Source organism: Anolis carolinensis, chromosome 2 (genome assembly GCF_035594765.1).
Source record: "Anolis carolinensis isolate JA03-04 chromosome 2, rAnoCar3.1.pri, whole genome shotgun sequence".
In the NCBI taxonomy this organism is placed as follows: Eukaryota; Metazoa; Chordata; class Lepidosauria; order Squamata; family Dactyloidae; genus Anolis; species Anolis carolinensis.
In genome coordinates this window covers 240814829-240831684 of record NC_085842.1, presented here as the reverse complement: position 1 = coordinate 240831684, position 16856 = coordinate 240814829, and the positions used below count along the sequence as shown (strand labels likewise).

At 39.6% G+C, this 16856-nt stretch overlaps 2 protein-coding genes across 3 annotated transcripts in view; one reads left to right on the top strand and one right to left on the bottom strand.

Moving 5' to 3' along the window:
- ric1 (RIC1 homolog, RAB6A GEF complex partner 1) overlaps window positions 1-10806 on the top strand; it is a 59289-nt gene extending 48483 nt beyond the window's left edge. For both annotated transcript variants that reach the window (XM_008103345.3, XM_003216563.4), the window contains exons 20-26: window positions 1215-1373; window positions 2492-2628; window positions 3302-3588; window positions 5316-5510; window positions 6866-7043; window positions 7187-7375; window positions 8881-10806. In XM_008103345.3, the coding sequence (XP_008101552.2) occupies window positions 1215-1373; window positions 2492-2628; window positions 3302-3588; window positions 5316-5510; window positions 6866-7043; window positions 7187-7375; window positions 8881-9169 (1434 nt within the window). In that variant the 3' untranslated portion in view covers window positions 9170-10806. The remainder of the gene's footprint in view (window positions 1-1214; window positions 1374-2491; window positions 2629-3301; window positions 3589-5315; window positions 5511-6865; window positions 7044-7186; window positions 7376-8880) is intronic.
- Window positions 10807-12031: 1225 nt separating this feature from the next.
- Window positions 12032-16856, bottom strand: part of ermp1 (endoplasmic reticulum metallopeptidase 1) — a 40955-nt gene continuing 36130 nt past the window's right edge. The window contains exons 14-15 of the mRNA XM_003216564.4: window positions 16593-16759; window positions 12032-16349 (exon numbers count right to left, since the gene is read on the bottom strand). Coding sequence (XP_003216612.2) covers window positions 16185-16349; window positions 16593-16759 — 332 coding nt within the window. The 3' untranslated portion in view covers window positions 12032-16184. The remainder of the gene's footprint in view (window positions 16350-16592; window positions 16760-16856) is intronic.

The following is a 16856-nucleotide window of genomic DNA, read 5'->3' as shown; positions in this document are numbered from 1 at the left end:
AGTCAATAAGCTGTGGCCTTCTAGATAGGTTTTCATATTGCAATTTATTTATTTATTTGTTTATTTATTTACAGTATTTACATTCTGCCCTTCTCACCCCGAAGGGGACTCAGGGCGGATCACATTACACATATAAGGCAAACATTCAATGCCTTAACATAGAACAAAGACAGAGACAAACGCAGACTCTCATTATCCTTTCTCATTAGCAATTCAGACTATGGAAAAAATCTAGAGGATCATGAGTCTTCACTTTTTCTTATTAAAGTGTGTTTTTGTTACAAAAGAATTGAAAGAGATTTTTGAGAGATGGGTGAGGGAGTACAGGCAGTCCCAAAGCTACAAACATCCGACTTACGAATGAATCATAGTTAAGAAGGAGGGATGAGACAACAGGAAATGAGAAAACTCTACCCCTCAGAGGGGAAATTAACCTGAAAGAGTTATCATTGGGAAAAGATGTCTCTGCTGAAGCTTTAACACTAATCCTTGTTTCCACAACAAGCCAAACTTTTCAAAATCCAATTATCACAGGGACAGAAAGTCAGGTGAAATCTTCACAGGAACAGAAAGTGAGGCACAGACAGTAAAACAAACACTACAGGGCTGTTAACCCTTCACTACTCTATCCAAAGCCAAAATACTACACATATTTATGGTTGGAGTTACACTTAAAATATATCTGTTCTGACATACAAGCAAATTCAACCTAAGAACAAACCTACAGAATCTATCTTGTTCATAACTTGAGGACTGCCTGTACTCCCAACATGATATTCCTGTCAGACTGATGTGAAGAGGCAGGGATCATGTGACCTAGAGTTTGTCTCTCCAGAATGGATGTTGCTAGTTTTTTCCTTACACAGCTCTTCCCCCTGCCTTTACCAGGAATGGAAGTCTCTTTTCATTTCCTCTCTTTCAATGTTTTGGAAAGAGAGGAGATTTGGTGCTTTTGGCTCTTCGGTGCTTTTGTTCCCTTACCTTCTCCTGATTCATTAGTAGGATTGTTCCTATACACCAGTCACCAATAGCTCTATGCACTTCTCCAGACAATCCCAGTTAGTTATGAAATGTCTTCACAGAGCTGTGGGAAGTAGAACCCACAGTAAAGAGAGAGTCAAATATGCTTTTGTCTTTTGTTCTCATTTTTGAAATCTCCTCAAAAGGAGTTATATTTCTGCCTTCTTTCGAAAGTGAATGTATTTTGCTTCTAGAACATGGAGGTTCCAGCAGTTAGCAGACAGCATGCAACTTTGCTGTTCAATACGGCTTTGGAGCAGGGGAAGTGGGATCTGTGTCGGCACATGATCAGATTCTTGAAAGCCATTGGCTCTGGAGAATCAGAGACGCCTCCCCCTACACCAACTACTCAGGTTTGTTAAGAACATGCCAGATCTGTTAGATATAATGATCAAGAAGTAATTTCATGTATGGTTGTAACTGATAATTGTACAGCAATTACAAATTGCATAACATTTTATTTGCAATATTGTACAACTATAAATTTTAAATTGTAAATGCTTAGGATGCATGTACACTGTCAAATTAATGCTACTTTATTCCACTTAAACTGGCATAAATCGATGCTATAGACTCATGGGAGTTATAGTTTTTCAAGGCCTTTAGCCTTCTCCGCCAAAGAGTGCTGGTGTCTCACCAAACTACATATCCCAGGATCCTATAACACTGAGCTGTGACAATTAAAGTGGTGGACAACTGCATTTTGATCCATGTGTTTTGTCAGTTTGAACAGTTCACTTAAAAGTTCAGGCCAAACAAAATTCTCCAGCACCCATGCTCTGATGTTGTGTAGTCAGGAGAGTTATCTTAAAAAGTCCTGGTAAATTGGTAAGAACCTGAAGTAGTGTCTTTTCAACTGAAGAAAGTTTTGATCCTAGGTTTTCTTTTCCTTGAAAAGGAAAAAAACCCCAATGATTTAATATCTGCTTATAACAGTGCCCCCTTTTCTGTAGATCATAAGGGCTAAATAGAATCGTAACATGCTTCCAAAGCATGTGAGCAAGAAGCATTATGTTTTGAGTTTGTGAGATGGTTTATTACTACATTCATTGGAATGTGCAGGAGGCAGTTGACAACCTCTTGACCCAGTATCCTCATATGCCAGCTTCCAACTAAGGAGTCAACATTTTTCTATTACTTTTGTTGATTCTCGTTGTATCTCTTTTTTTTCTATTCTATCTTGCCAGCTAATGTGTTCAGTGCTTTCTTCCTTCACTACTTTCTATGCTGCTTTATTATATTGACTTAGACTGCAGTTTTTACAATCTATTTTCATTGAACATTGATTCACAAGTGATCATCCAAGAGGCAGACATTCATTACCTATTTATCCAGCAGGTGACTAGGAAAAACATAGGTCTAGATAATAAATATATATGCAGTGATCTAAAAAGATCAATTTACTCTCCGACTAGACTATATTTATTTTTGTAGTTGTTCATCAACTTTCTTGTTACTTTCTTTTGTGTAGGAACCTAGTTCAAGTGGTGGCTTTGAATTCTTTAGACATCGCAGCATTAGTTTGTCCCAGTCAGGAGACAGCCTTCCACCAGGCAAATTTAACTTGCAAAAGACCTTGAGCATGCCCTCTGGTCCATCTGGCAAAAGGTAATTTGATATAATAGTTTATCCATTTTGTTATGCCGGATTGTATTGTCAGTATCTGAGACAGGATATAGTCTCTTCTTGTTCACGTTTGAGCATTTTTGTTACTGTATTTCTTCAGGCATTTGGAAGAGGATGAGAGGGATACTGCTGGGGAGGTTGTGGGTGGGAGTTGGGGAGGATATTTAGTTTTTAAATGAAACATTAATTGTACGAGTATTTTATTGAATCTTAACTGCATCCTGTATTATGACACAAATATTTAAAAGTTTAATAGATTTTTTTAAACTTTTGTATTTGCCATGTATTTATTGGAATGTGTTATGTTATTCTAAGTTGTCTTGAGACTGCATGGGGAGAAAGGCAGGGTAGAAACAAAGTTAATAATTCTAAGACCCACCCACCCCCCCCCCAAAAAAAAACTCTCTAAAAATGGGGTGCATCTCAGAATCACAGGTGTATTTAACATTTTTAGTGGTGGTGGTGGTACTGAAATTAGGGTGCGTCTTGCAATCGATGGCATCTAACAATGGAAGAATTGCGGTATATCACTTGCCAATGTTTTTTGCTGTCAGTAACTTATAATTCAACATTATTCTCAGAAGATAAGGCAACAGAAATGGATCTTCAATCAATTTAGCTGTGCGCATGTGTCATTTAAAAAAATTCTTCACAGGTGGAGCAAGGACAGTGACTGTGCTGAGAATATGTACATTGATATGATGCTCTGGAGGCACGCTCGGCGCCTGCTAGAAGAAATCCGGCTGAAGGACCTGGGTTGCTTTGCTGCCCAGCTGGGTTTTGAGCTGATAGGCTGGTTGTGTAAGGAGCGCACCAGAGCGGCCCGTGTGGATGACTTTGTGACTGCCTTGAAGAAACTGCACAATGACTTCCTCTGGCCATTTCCTGTTATTCCAGTCTGTTCCATAAATTCACCTCTCAAAAATGGAAAGTATAGAACAGGTAAGATATTGCCTTGCTTGAGTCAGAAAGAAGTATGGTAACTATGCCTGACAGAACTTGTGAAGGGGCTGAAATGCAGTGGCTGGAGGCATCCTTTTTCCCTCTGCGTTTGTGTTAAATCCAGAAGCCGTGGCCAGTATGCATGTGTCTTATGTTATAATTAAACAATTACTTTACACATGCTTAATTGGTACTAACAATGTGGTTATAAAGAATTTCTTTCATGTGTTCAGTCAGCTGATTTTAAAATATAGCCAATAGTTACTGCAAGAAGGTAATACATGGCTGATAGATGTTCCATGCTGAAAATATGGTATAGAGGAAGAAAATGTATGTGCTTGGTTTCTTCATGGGTGTATGAGGCTATGAATTCCAAAAACACTTTGTTAGTTGGGAGGGCTGGTATGAATAAAATGAATAGTGATAGCAAAGTCATTGGTTGATGTCATTTCCAACTTAAGGATATGCTAAGGATAGAGTTACGAGTTGGGTCGATACAGGGAACGCCGTGGATGTAGCCTATCTGGATTTCAGTAAGGTCTTCGATAAAGTCCCCCACAACCTTCTAACAAACTAGTAAAATGTGGGCTAGACAAAACTATGGTTAGGTGGATCTGTAATTGGCTAAGCGAACGAACCCAAAGGGTGCTCACCAATGCATCGTCTTCATCATGGAAAGAAGTGACGAGTGGAGTGCTGCAGGGCTCCGTCCTGGGCCCAGTTCTGTTCAACATCTTTATTAACAACTTAGACGATGGGTTAAAAGGCACGATCATCAAGTTTGCAGATGACACCAAACTGGGAGGGATTGCTAACACACCAGAGGACAGGAGCAGAATTCAAAACCATCTTAACAGACTAGAGAGATGGGCTGAAACTAACAAAATGAAGTTCAACAGGGACAAATGCAAGATACTTCACTTCGGCAGAAAAAATGGAATGCAAAGATACAGAATGGGGGACGCCTGGCTCGATAGCAGTACGTGTGAAAAAGATCTTGGAGTCCTCATGGACAATAGGTTAAACATGAGCCAACAATGTGATGCGGCTGCTAAAAAAGCCAACGGGATTCTGGCCTGCATAAATAGGGGTATAGCATCTAGATCCAGGGAAGTCATGCTCCCCCTCTATTTTGCCTTGTTCAGACCACACCTGGAATACTGTGTCCAATTCTGGGCACCGCAATTGAAGGGAGATGTTGACAAGCTGGAAAGCTTCCAGAGGAGGGCAACTAAAATGATCAAGGGTCTGGAGAAAAAGCCCTATGAGGAGCGGCTTAAAGAGCTGGGCATGTTTAGCCTGCAGAAGAGAAGGCTGAGAGGAGACATGATAGCCATGTACAAATACGTGAAGGAAAGTCATAGGGAGGAGGGTGCAAGCTTGTTTGCTGCTGCCCTGCAGACTAGGATGCAGAACAATGGCTTCAAACTACAGGAAAGGAGATTCCACCTGAACATCGGGAAGAACTTCCTCACTGTGAGGGCTGTTCAGCAGTGGAACTCTCTCCCCCAGACTGTGGTGGAGGCTCCTTCTTTGGAAGCTTTTAAGCAGAGACTGGATGGCCATCTGTCGGGGGTGCTTTGAATGCGATTTCCTGCTTGGCAGGGGGTTAGACTGGATGGCCCATGAGGTCTCTTCCAACTCTACTATTCTATGATTCTATGAGTTACGCATGGTGTTTTCCTGGTTATTGGAGCGGTATACTCTTCATGTGCTTTCACTTCCAGTAATAGGTGAGCAGCTCCTAAAGTCTCAGTCTGCTGACAGCTTTTTAAATATGGAGGTGGATACAGGCATCCCAAATGTGCCCAGAAGTCACAGCTGGCTTGGTGCCATTGGTTCCTCCCAGAGAGAGATGGATGCAGCATCGTCCCATGGACCCCACATGCAGGAGGCATTCCTCTCGCCTTTGTTAAATAAAGGTGTGTTGTTCCTTAATCCCTTATTTGGCTTTCTTTGAATCATCATATTCCTATCTGGTTAAGTTCTGTAGTGTAATTCCCAAATGATAAAGTCTTACAGCTTTTCCCTGGACATTTAGTCTTTCTTAGGAACCCATCAAATGCAGAAGGACAATTAAATATCAAAAGAAAATGATGCAAATAATAAAATGCGAAATTAATTATTAGAAGTAGGATGAATTCAGAGTAGTAATTTTGTCAAAACCACCGAATGTTGTGGGGAACACATTTACCCTAAAAGTACACAAAATAATCTTTAGAGTTGCGTTCTAAGTATAGGAAATCCGGGGGGGGGGGGGGGGACCCACATCAATGCTTGGGAGAAGAAAGAGCACCATTAATAATGTAATTTCCTATCTCCTTCCCAAATCTATGTGCATTTTTAATTTTAGGATATGTCTATCCAGCCCTAAAATGGGAAAAAATCTAGAAGACTGTATTTTGAAGTGTAAAAGACTGCATGCAAGGGCATTTCTTAAGGAGCAAGGCCACACTGTGTTTTGTGTTTCTTTAGTGAAAGATTAATGATGTCCTTCTTAGACTGTCTAGAAATCTGCATGGTTATCATTGTACTACACAGTATCAAGTGGCCAGTAACAGAGACGCTAAGAGTCACAACACTCAATTTTCCATAAGAAAACAAGTTTCTAGCTCTCATGTTAAATAAGAAAACCCTTTTAAAAAACATGAGACATTGTGTCTGGATGGAGCATCTTGTAATGAAGAGGGCAATTTTCACTGTACAGGTGGGGTGAACCAGTAGTGTTTTTCCACTGATGAAATTTGCTTCAGTAACAGAACTGGGAGGGGAGCATTTCCATCTGCTCCAGAAACTCCTGCAAAGCTTCAAAACCACCAAATTAGGTTTCCAGGTGGGGTGGAGGAGGGAAGGGAGGGAATGAGAGAAGAAAGAAACAGATTTCCACTAGTAGATCTAGATAAAGTCTCTCAGTTTGATGCTTATCCGCCAGTTCTTACCCTTTAAGCTTAACCTAGGTATAATTCCTGAATTCAGTTGAGACCCGCTGGGCCATGCTGTTGTATTGCAAGCATGAGAAAACTCTCCAAAAGCCTATTGAGACTGCTGCTGGTCTTTGGCCATGATGTCTGGGGCATTGCTCTAAAATATATTTAATGCTGCTATTGACTTTGGTAATGATAGGCACATTTTCTTTCAGGGGAGGTTTGTGCCATTCCTGGTCTCTTTAAGAAAAAAAATAGAACAGAACTCTGCTAAGCATTGGGATTGGTCTGCTGCAAAAATATGATCAAGATTTTTAACATACTTTTATATGTACTTCAATGTATTTTGACAGGTGACGAATGCAGTATTGGTTCAGCCACCGACTTGACAGAAACCAGCTCTATAGTGGATGGAGACTGGACTATGGTGGATGAAAACTTTTCTACATTGAGCTTAACACAATCAGAGTTGGAACATATCTCCTTGGAGCTGGCCAGCAAAGGACCACATAAATCACAGGTTCAGCTGCGGTAAGTCATGCGGAAGTCTTAAGAGGTAATTTGAGATGACCCTTCAGTCATACCTAGCAGAATGTGGACAAAATAGTGTTCTACAGAATGGTCGACATTTCTCTTGTTTTTAAAAGTTGCTTTTTCTTTTTTCTTTTTGGTAGATATTTGCTTCATATTTTTATGGAAGCTGGGTGTTTGGACTGGTGCATTATTATAGGCCTTATTCTCCGAGAATCTTCAGTGATCAGCCAAGTATTTAGCCTCATGCAATCTTCAGATGTCGATGGGGAGATGCTGCAGAATATTAAAACAGGGTTGCAGGCAGTAGATAGATGGGCTTCAACAGATTGGTAAGTTTTAGTTTTGCAATAGTTTCCAGTTGCCTGTCTATCAACTAATCTGCATGCCATTAAATATGATGCTCAAGTGGACTGGATTGTAAACTACAGTAGTTATTTAAAGTTAACTTTCTAATTTGAATCCTCTTGGGTCAGGCACTTGAAATGTGGAATTTGTTTTCCAAAGTTACCTAATTCCCCAAAATAGAAAAATAAGTTATAGGTGGCAACACATTGTTGACTAGGAGTAGAATATTATGCACAGATCAAAAATTTCAAAGTGTATAAGATTGCTTTGGTACAGGACTTAGAATAATGTATTTTATAGCAGAAGAATGCATATTATCCTCAACATGTTTTTTCAATTCCTGGACAGTTTGCTCAGATGGATATAGTGTGTTTTAGAAACAACTCCTGGAATAATAAAAGGCTCATGAGGGATATTGTTTGGAGGCCTTTAGCAACAATTGTTCTGCCTTAGAGGTTTTTCCTGTTTAAGTTGCCGTAAATAGTTTCTGACAATGGAATACGTTTCTCTAGTGACTTTTCCCCTGAACGTTTTAAAAGAAGGAAATGGTGGGAAACATGGTGTTGTATTCAAATGTGTAAGAGCAAATTTATGCATGCCCTGTTGGTGACCTGAAATACATGTTAAAGACAGTGTGGAAGTACACTTCCAACTAGCACAGTAATACAAGAGAATTGAGTATCACCTGAACAGTGTGAAATATATTGATTGCTTTACAATTTACAGTGACTTAATGTATCAATTAGATGGCCTTCAGATAATAATTTTCAGAAAACAACACACTACTTAGAGCAGGCCTCTTCAACCTGTGCCCCTCCGAGTGTTTGGGACTCCCAGAAGCCCTAGCCAGCGTGTTCAATGGTTAGGAATTCTGGGAGCTGAAGTCCAAAACACCTGGAGGGTTTTGCAGGTGGAAGAGGTCTGAGTTAGAAAATCATCAATACAAATGTTGTAAATATTCTAGACGATTCCTTTCTAATAGAAAATAGGGAAATGCAAACACAGCTCATCGAGAAAAAGCCTGTTCCTGGGGCTGTTTTGGGCTGCTGATTTAGATGATTGCATTTGATAGACCACATCAGCTCTAGTTTCTTAGATATGGTTATCATGATTTTCTATGGGTGAGCAGATGGTAACTAGTATATGGCATACGTTTTGTATTGCAAAAACTAGAGCTGATAGGGGAAACTTACCCTATTTTTGGAATCAGCAGGTCAAATTATACCCAGAAGCATGTATTAACATTTGAGCCACCAAAATGTGTGTTGGCCAGTGTCATTCTCAATTTTTATGGGCATAATTCTTGCAATAGCTTAGTGTATAGGACAGGCATGGGCAAACCTTGACCCTCCCTCTAGGAGTTTTGCACTTCAAAGCTTGTTCATGCCTGGCTTAGGGCATAGGACATTTAATGGTCAGGGAAATCGGAGCTTGACCTGGAATTTCAAGGTAACTAAAATAGCCGTTTTCCTCACTTGCTGTTCTGTAGTCCTGGCTATAAGCCGTTTTTAACGGTCATCAAGCCACAGCTTCAGAAGCTGAGTGAGATCGCGGAGGAACAAGAGCAGCCAGAAGCCTTTCAGCCTGCGGCCCTTTCTCGAGTTGCGGAGCAAGCCAGCCCCAGAGTGGAGGACAGCAGGGTCTCTGCCAGCCACAGCACCAGCCCGCAAAGTGAGGCCGGGAACAGCCCCGCCACACGGCACGAAGAGGACCTATTGGGCTTGGAGGAGGAGGAGGATCCGCTCCAGGAAAGTGGCTACGACTGTACTGTGTCCTGACAATATTGAAGCAGTTGGCAGAGGGGGTTTCATACAAGAGCACAGCTTCATAATAACGGCATTAAAGAACACTGCTTTTGGAGAAAAGTAATCAAAGCCTTCAAAGCAACATTTACACTAAACATGTTTTTTAATGACATTTAAAAAAATATCCATTGACTAAAGAACCTCCTTAAATCTGTGAATGCTTCCCAATAAGCAGTCTTGGCTCTTTCCTGTATAAAGTGGTTACTGGGAAAGTAAAGGTATTTCAGTTTGCGTACCAATATATTTTATCCTATAGATCTGGTTGAGATTTTCTCTTCTATACCTCAGATTTCTTGTGTTTTTGGTACTTAATCATGCGGAAGGACATCTGTTCTATATCAGTGCACACTATCATTATGTTGAGGGGAAATTCTAAACAAGTATTTGCCCCAGAAGAACGAGGCAATATTTGGAATGTGTCTCATTTTCAGATTGCCACGTGTTTGAACCCAGGTTTTAAAAATTCAGCCGGGAAACTAGTTAGGATGAAAACGTGATACATTCTGCCTAGTTTGCCTAAGGAAATCATGGCCTGATGGAGTTGGGCTGTGTGTGTGTGGTGTAGATTATGCTGTTTGATATCATTAAGCTTTTATATTGACTAAATTGTAAAATACATTGTATGTTTTGTGAATACTCTTGTATATTAATGTTACTATTTTATGCTTTTGGTGCTTGTACAACAGTGGGGGGTTCCCCTCTCTATCTTGCATGTCTATATAGTTGACTTCAGAAAAACTAAAAGCAAAGTTGCACTTCCAACCAGACACAGCAAACTTTGGTCGATTGACTTCAAGAGTAGTATCAGTTGCTTGGGACTTCATTTATCATTTGGACACATTCGAAGAAAAGGAATTTAAATTACTGAAGATTCTTATTTATTTTATTTGTAAATTGTTTTCTGAGAACTATTTTATGTAAATATACACCCTTATATATTAGTGCTACTACAACTGAGGGTTCAGTTACACAATGTACAGTGTATATACATGAACAGCCATCTTGCAAATATTTTATAATGCATACACCTGTAACTATTTACAAATGTTTATTTTAATTTTAATACAGCAATGTTATAAAAAGCTGGTTGCAGCAGAATCTCATGGTTGTTTTGAGGTACCCTTTCCCCCTCTGCTGTTCTCAATATGTATAATATTAAATACCTATAACAGTATTAAAATTTAAACATTGGTTGGTTTATACTGTCCATTTGGGGGGAAATGCAACACATCTAGTTTTTTATATAAAAAACCCCTAACACTTATTTTTATAACGTTGGTGTAATGAACAGTGACATGGACCAAAATCATTTGTCATGGGAGTATAAACATCGCTCTTTGCCACAGCTCTGGTACAGTTACTCAATTTGTCAATGCAATTTTCCCTGTATGAATTTTGAACTGGTAACATGTTCTGAACATTCAAAGAGGGGAAAGGAAAGTATTCATCATAAATGTGTATATTCTCCAGAAGACAAAGTTAAATGTCTTTTAATGGATACATGTAACTAAATGTTTTATTGCTGTTGCTTAGCCCTTACCATTGGTAAGACCATTAGTACTGGTATATGTGCAATAAATTTAAAATAAAATGACAAAGGTTGAAAATGACCTAGCCCTCCAAGCTGCTTGTTTGTTTGATATAAAGAAAAGGGGAGTTTTAAGATGGAGATATAAAGAAAGAGAGAGCAAAGACAAACAAACAAGGTGATGAGATGAAGCAGACCCCATTACCTGTCATGATGTGGGTCCAATGAGCAGAATCCTCTGCAACTTGTTTCTCCAAAATTGTCCAATAGTATTTTTCCTTGAGTGCAAAAACTATAAATATACTTTCCTCAAGTTCTTCTATATAGTTTCCAGTTCCTAAATCTTGATGGTGTTGTTCTTTTAGCTTTTATTTCACTGAGAGCTCCCTCCTTTGTGTGAGAGAGAACTCGATGTCAAAAATTAAATGGAGATTCTTGCAGTTTTGTGCTCCATTGCCAAGGTACATTGAGGAATCTCTTCAGTGTGGGCACAGTGATCTTGCTTGACTTTTCCCAATCCAGTTTTTTTCCAAAGCAATACTGACATGCTGGCCCACATCCTAACAGCCACAACGATTTGTTCTCACTTTGGTCACGTCCTGCCTGCCTCCTTTTATAATAGTACATATAGACTGTATTTTTAACATAACCGAAAATTTGTTTTATTAACTTATAAATCTATATTATTTGGCACCTTTCTGACCAGATCTATATTTCTGGTGCCTTTTTACCATATTCAAAGATGCCACAATCTTTCCATCAAGTTACTTTTACTTGACACTCCTCCACCTGAATGGCTGAGCTCTCCATTTCCTTTGTTTCCCCAACTCCCTCTGTGTAGTATTTACTACCATTTGAGTTTCTTGCAGCTCTGCTCTTGCCCTCTGTGGCAACTGCCCTTGTTAAGATCACAACAATCATGCTGTCAAAGTCTCCTCTTGACCTTTGCCATCCTTCCTTCACTATCGTGCCTTAGACATCTATCCCTCTAAAATGAGTCTTATCTCCCTAAGATTTCTTGCTTTAAGCTTTACCCTACACACACAATTTTAATGATGCTTCAAATACATGCAAATACTGTATTAATGTCCTGCTAGCTCTGTCAGCTTTCGCTTGTAAGCAATGTTTGGCGATATAGCAAAGTTCACTGATGTTGTATGTATTAATTTTATCTCAATGGCTACCTTATGCAGCACTCTGCTAGATATATGAGTATCCCATGGCAGAAAGGAAATGTAGTTGTGGATATCATCCTTCATTCTGCTCATAGTGAAGTTGATCTAAATAGAGGACTAAATAAAAAACAATTTTTATTCATAAAATTATTTTATTTAGCATTGGTTATCCTTTACATACATTCCATTTTCCTTTTGGCTTCTTGTGAATTTCTTCCATAGTAATTCTAACATCTGGTTAAACTATGGCTTAGTTTTCAGAAGATGTCAGTAAGCCTGTAGTTCTTAAGATGCAATCCTATAGACATTTACATGGGAATAAGCCATACTGAACTCAATGAGATTTATTTCTGAGTAGACACATAGGACTGCACGGCTAATATAACACTTTAAACAGCAGCTGAGAGCTCATACCTGGAATTTCTGTGCAGAAGTGTTCTTGCACACAGAAAAATATCATAGCATAGAGAGAGCTGTTTCTCCATCACACCATTTATTTTTGTTTTATAGAGCCTCTAAATATAACCTGACCCTGTTATACAGAAGCACAGATCAATTCAATAAAAACCCAAGTCCACAGTTAAGCTAAATTAAATAATGTAGCTTTGTAATAAATGCAGTAAACTTGGGGGGGGGGGGTCCACATAGACTCATTTTGTCAATGAGAACTTTGAAACTGAACAACTCTGTTTAGGGCTTTCAGTGTAATGCTTAAACCAAGGAAAGCTGGACAGAACTATCCGTGTGCTTAAACAATTAAGTATTGTTTTAAAAGGCAGGAATTCACCAAAAAGACACCCTACATGGCACTCAGCTTCTTAATAAAAGATGCATCCTGAGTTAAGCAAATATTTTATTATTTGCCCAGATGTTCCTAGCATGCACTGAGAAATTTAGGTCCCCCCCCCCCTTTTTTTCTGTATATACATCATGCAGTCATTTAAAAAAATGTCACACCAAAGTTTAGAGGCACAATGGGATGCTTTGTGCATTTCTGTACAACAGATTTAGAAATTCTCCAAGCTTTGTTTTGTTGGAGAGCTGCACAATAAAGTGCAGTGAGATTTTAAGCACACATGGATAGAGCAATACGTAAAGAGAGACAAACAATCTACAACACAGCTCATTTCTCGCTAGAAAACATTTCTAAATAGAAGTTAAAATATTGCATGCAAGATCAGCTGCTTTGGAAACAAGGATTCCATGCATGTTAATATAGGCTACATTTGGTCAGCTTTGCTTCAAGTGTTTGAATTTAGTACCTAAAGCAATGCTGTTATTTAAGGCTAAATGATGTATTGCAATAAACAAGGGGAACTCTGCATTTGTGTCCCCACTCCATCATGCCAAGTACAACTGTCTGTGTCCTGATGTCATGTGGGTTGCATTTCTTGAAGCAGGAAAAGACCGCAAAACACAAAGATAGGGAGAGCTAAATGCCTGGGAATAGGGTATTTAATGTAATATTGAAATTTGCATTTCTGCAAACCTGCTTGTAAGTTGCAATTAGAATTTTCCAAGATGGCAGAGTCACTTCTTTTTTTTTTTTGGGGGGGGGGGGGGAGAGACTGACAACAATTGGTTATCTTGAGAATTTATGTAAATGGAACAATATATCCACTTAGTCAAGCTAAAGTACTATCAGCACTAGTAGCTGATTCACTTGCAAAAAACGGTTTGAAACGTGCTTCCAGATAAATGCTGTCTAAACATAAAATTTCTCACCTTGTCCTTTTCATATAGATGTTATCTTTTCCCCTGAAAAAGCTCCTACATCATAAAAATATTCCCAGTGAGCTTGGTGTAAACTAATATCTGATTATTTTAGTTTTCCAGCACTGCTCTTCTTCTGGTGCTCTACCAAAATATGCATAATTTGTTAGAATATATGTGCAACATATGGAAGAACTTACATATGAATATTTTGGCTAGTTACATCTTTCATTGTAGCAGAATGATCCACTTTACATTATACACACGACATACAACTTTCTCCCTCCTTAGAAGTAGAAACTGGGCAGTAAAAGAATCTGAGAAAGGGAAACATGCATGAGCTGGCTGCTATCTGAGGCTAGATTCTATGCTGCCCTATATCCCAGGATCTTATCCAAGATTATCTGCTTTGAACTGGATTGTATGAGTCTATGCTGCCAGATAATCTAGGACAAGATAATCTGGGATCAGATCCTGGGATATAAGGCAGATCTAGCCTGAGATACTTTCTTTGTGTTTGGGATCTTTGAGGAAAACAAAAACGTTTTCCCAAAGATCTTATAAAGTGTTCCTTGACAAAATTTGCTATACCATCTTGTCATCACACATAGATATCAAATACTTTATTATAATAAGCACAGTAGCCACGATCCTACTGAACACTGGGAGAGCATAGAAATCCATCTCTTGACAACTGCCAGACAAACAATAATATAACGAAGGCCTCCAGAGAACTATCTCCGGCCAATTAGTAGCTGTTTGGCATGTAGGAGGTAGAGCTGCAACACACAAGAAGAAACTCTTCCTGTTCAATATCCAAAAAGTAACCTGCTCCTGGTCCCCAGTTATCCCAGCACCAATCATAACAAGACAATACCAGACATTGTGTGCTTTTTTGTATCCTTTCTTAATGGCTTCTAGTTCATGAGACTTGCTGGCAGCCACCTTTCTGCTCTAGATGAATGAATGAAAAGGAGGCTTTGGTCAATGTATCTGGCTTTGGAAATAATTTCCCCCATAAACTGTCATCTTTGGAATTTACTTTTGCACAATAAAACACTTCTATGGCATGGAGGATGTCATGAAAACAAGGAGAGTATCTTTTTACCTTTTAATTTTTTTGCCTTTGGTTACACTGTCTGCCTTGCTTCCTTCCCCATCCGTTCCCAGTGTTTCAAATGGGGAAAAGACATTTCTGAGTACCTTGCTGTTGACTTGGAGGAAACGGGTACTTCAGGTCCTGTGGTCTCAAACCATTAATTGGTACGATTCCACCACCCAATATACACACAAAAGACCATTCTTCTGCCCATCTGGAGCATCAACACTGGAGTCAGGAAAGGGGTACAAATGTTTCCTGATTGGCAAGAAGGTGGCTTGAGCAAGTGGCCCCCTCTCTTGGAATTGGACATAGAAAGTGCTCCACCATAAACTCTATAGTCCCTGTGATGCTTTCTCAGAGGCCACAGGATTACGGTCTTAAAATTCAAGAGAGGAGGGGAAACCATAGCAATTCCCTTACCAGATACTCATTCTTAAACTTTCAGACACCCTCAACTGAACCTCTTTGATAAAAGCACTTTCTAGACATTTAGACATGGGAAGTTTTCCAAAACCAACACAAAAGCTCACAACTTTTGAGTCGATGTGGAGACCTCAAAGAAAATCAAATAAATAATACAAAGGTTAGTCATCGGTAATTCAACAATTACTCAACAGATTACCCATAACGAAATTACAAAACACTCACACTTATGCATACGGAAGGCCAGAGTGGTGGCTCAGTGCTTAGAAATATATAAAACAGTGCTTATGTGCTTGCATCAGACACCTGCGTGACTAGCTTTCATGTTCAAGGATTCCCAAAGAGAAGATGGGTCTGATCCAGCCTCTACTGCAAGAGACACAGCAGTAGAAGGATCAAAGAAGGAATCACAAATCGTTCAGGGGAGGGGGACCCAGGAATACCATCAGACCACGCAAAATTTGGAGCCCGCTCACCACGTTCTCTAGCATTACAATTTAAAGGACTTTGATTGCATACAAAATGAGCATCAGTACTGCCAAACTGTGATCACATGACTTCTTCCTTAACTTTCATGATCTCCAGTGTTAAAAGTCTCCGAGGCACAGTCTTTAGTGGATTAGGACAGATGAAAATACAATACTAAAGGATGGCAGCACGAGCGTTATTGAAGCCTGTGAAATTATTATACATTGTGCTTGGGAGTTTCTGCACAAAGCCTCTCTTATTGCAAGATGCCCAGGAGGGCTGTTCTAATGCCACTTCAACAAAAGCAGTTTTCATGTTAAGCAGACAAGAGGTGAACAGGCCATTTGAGTGGGAGAAAAAGGGGATAGTTTTGCATAAAATACCCAGAGATCCCCTCCTTCCTGACCAAGCAGGAAATATAGTAGTATTTTTTATGGTTCTCAGCTGCCATAGAAATACACTTGTGGCTAAGTTATTTTTCTGTCAATAATACCATCTCCAACTTGCCCAGACATCATGTGACAAGAAATCACATCCAACAATGTACGGACAACCACTGGCTTTTGAGTTGCTGCTGGATTAAAAGACAAATTGGTCATAAGTGGAGACCCAGCCTGAGGGAAATGTCCAGTTGGGGAATCTGTCTATTAAGGCATGTAATTGAGGAGACTTCTGATCGTCCCCAAATAAATAATGGGTAACTATAGCAAGGGTCACCATCCCTCTAGTGTTCTCATCCGAGACCTGAAAGGCAGAAAAGAACAAAATCGTTATGTCAAATCTGCCCACTAAACTAATAAACCTCATGACACTACACTTTAAAGCAGGCATGGTCAAACTTTGGCTCTTCCTCCAGGTGTTTTGGACTTCAACTCCCACAATTCCTAACAGCCTATTGGCTGTTAGGAATTGTGGGAGTTGAAATCCAAAACACCTGGAGGGAGGCCCAAAGTTTGCCCATGCCTGCTTTAGTGTTAATGGCCTCACCTTCAACTCTATCCAAAACTGCCACGGCAAGGCCAGGAGCCCATGAGAATAAAACACAAAGTAATCCCCGTCGATGGCATTCACCATGGGAGTTCCATCCCCAAGAGACCACCGGAAAAGAGTTGAGCCTTGATGTGGCCGAAGGAACAGCGACATGTGACTTGGACCTAAAGAGTAAAGCAAACACAGATTTTTGCATGAAGCTGCTCAGGAAAAAAAGAAAGAAGTTCTTCTGGGTGTTCTGAGGAGATGCCATGCTTTTTT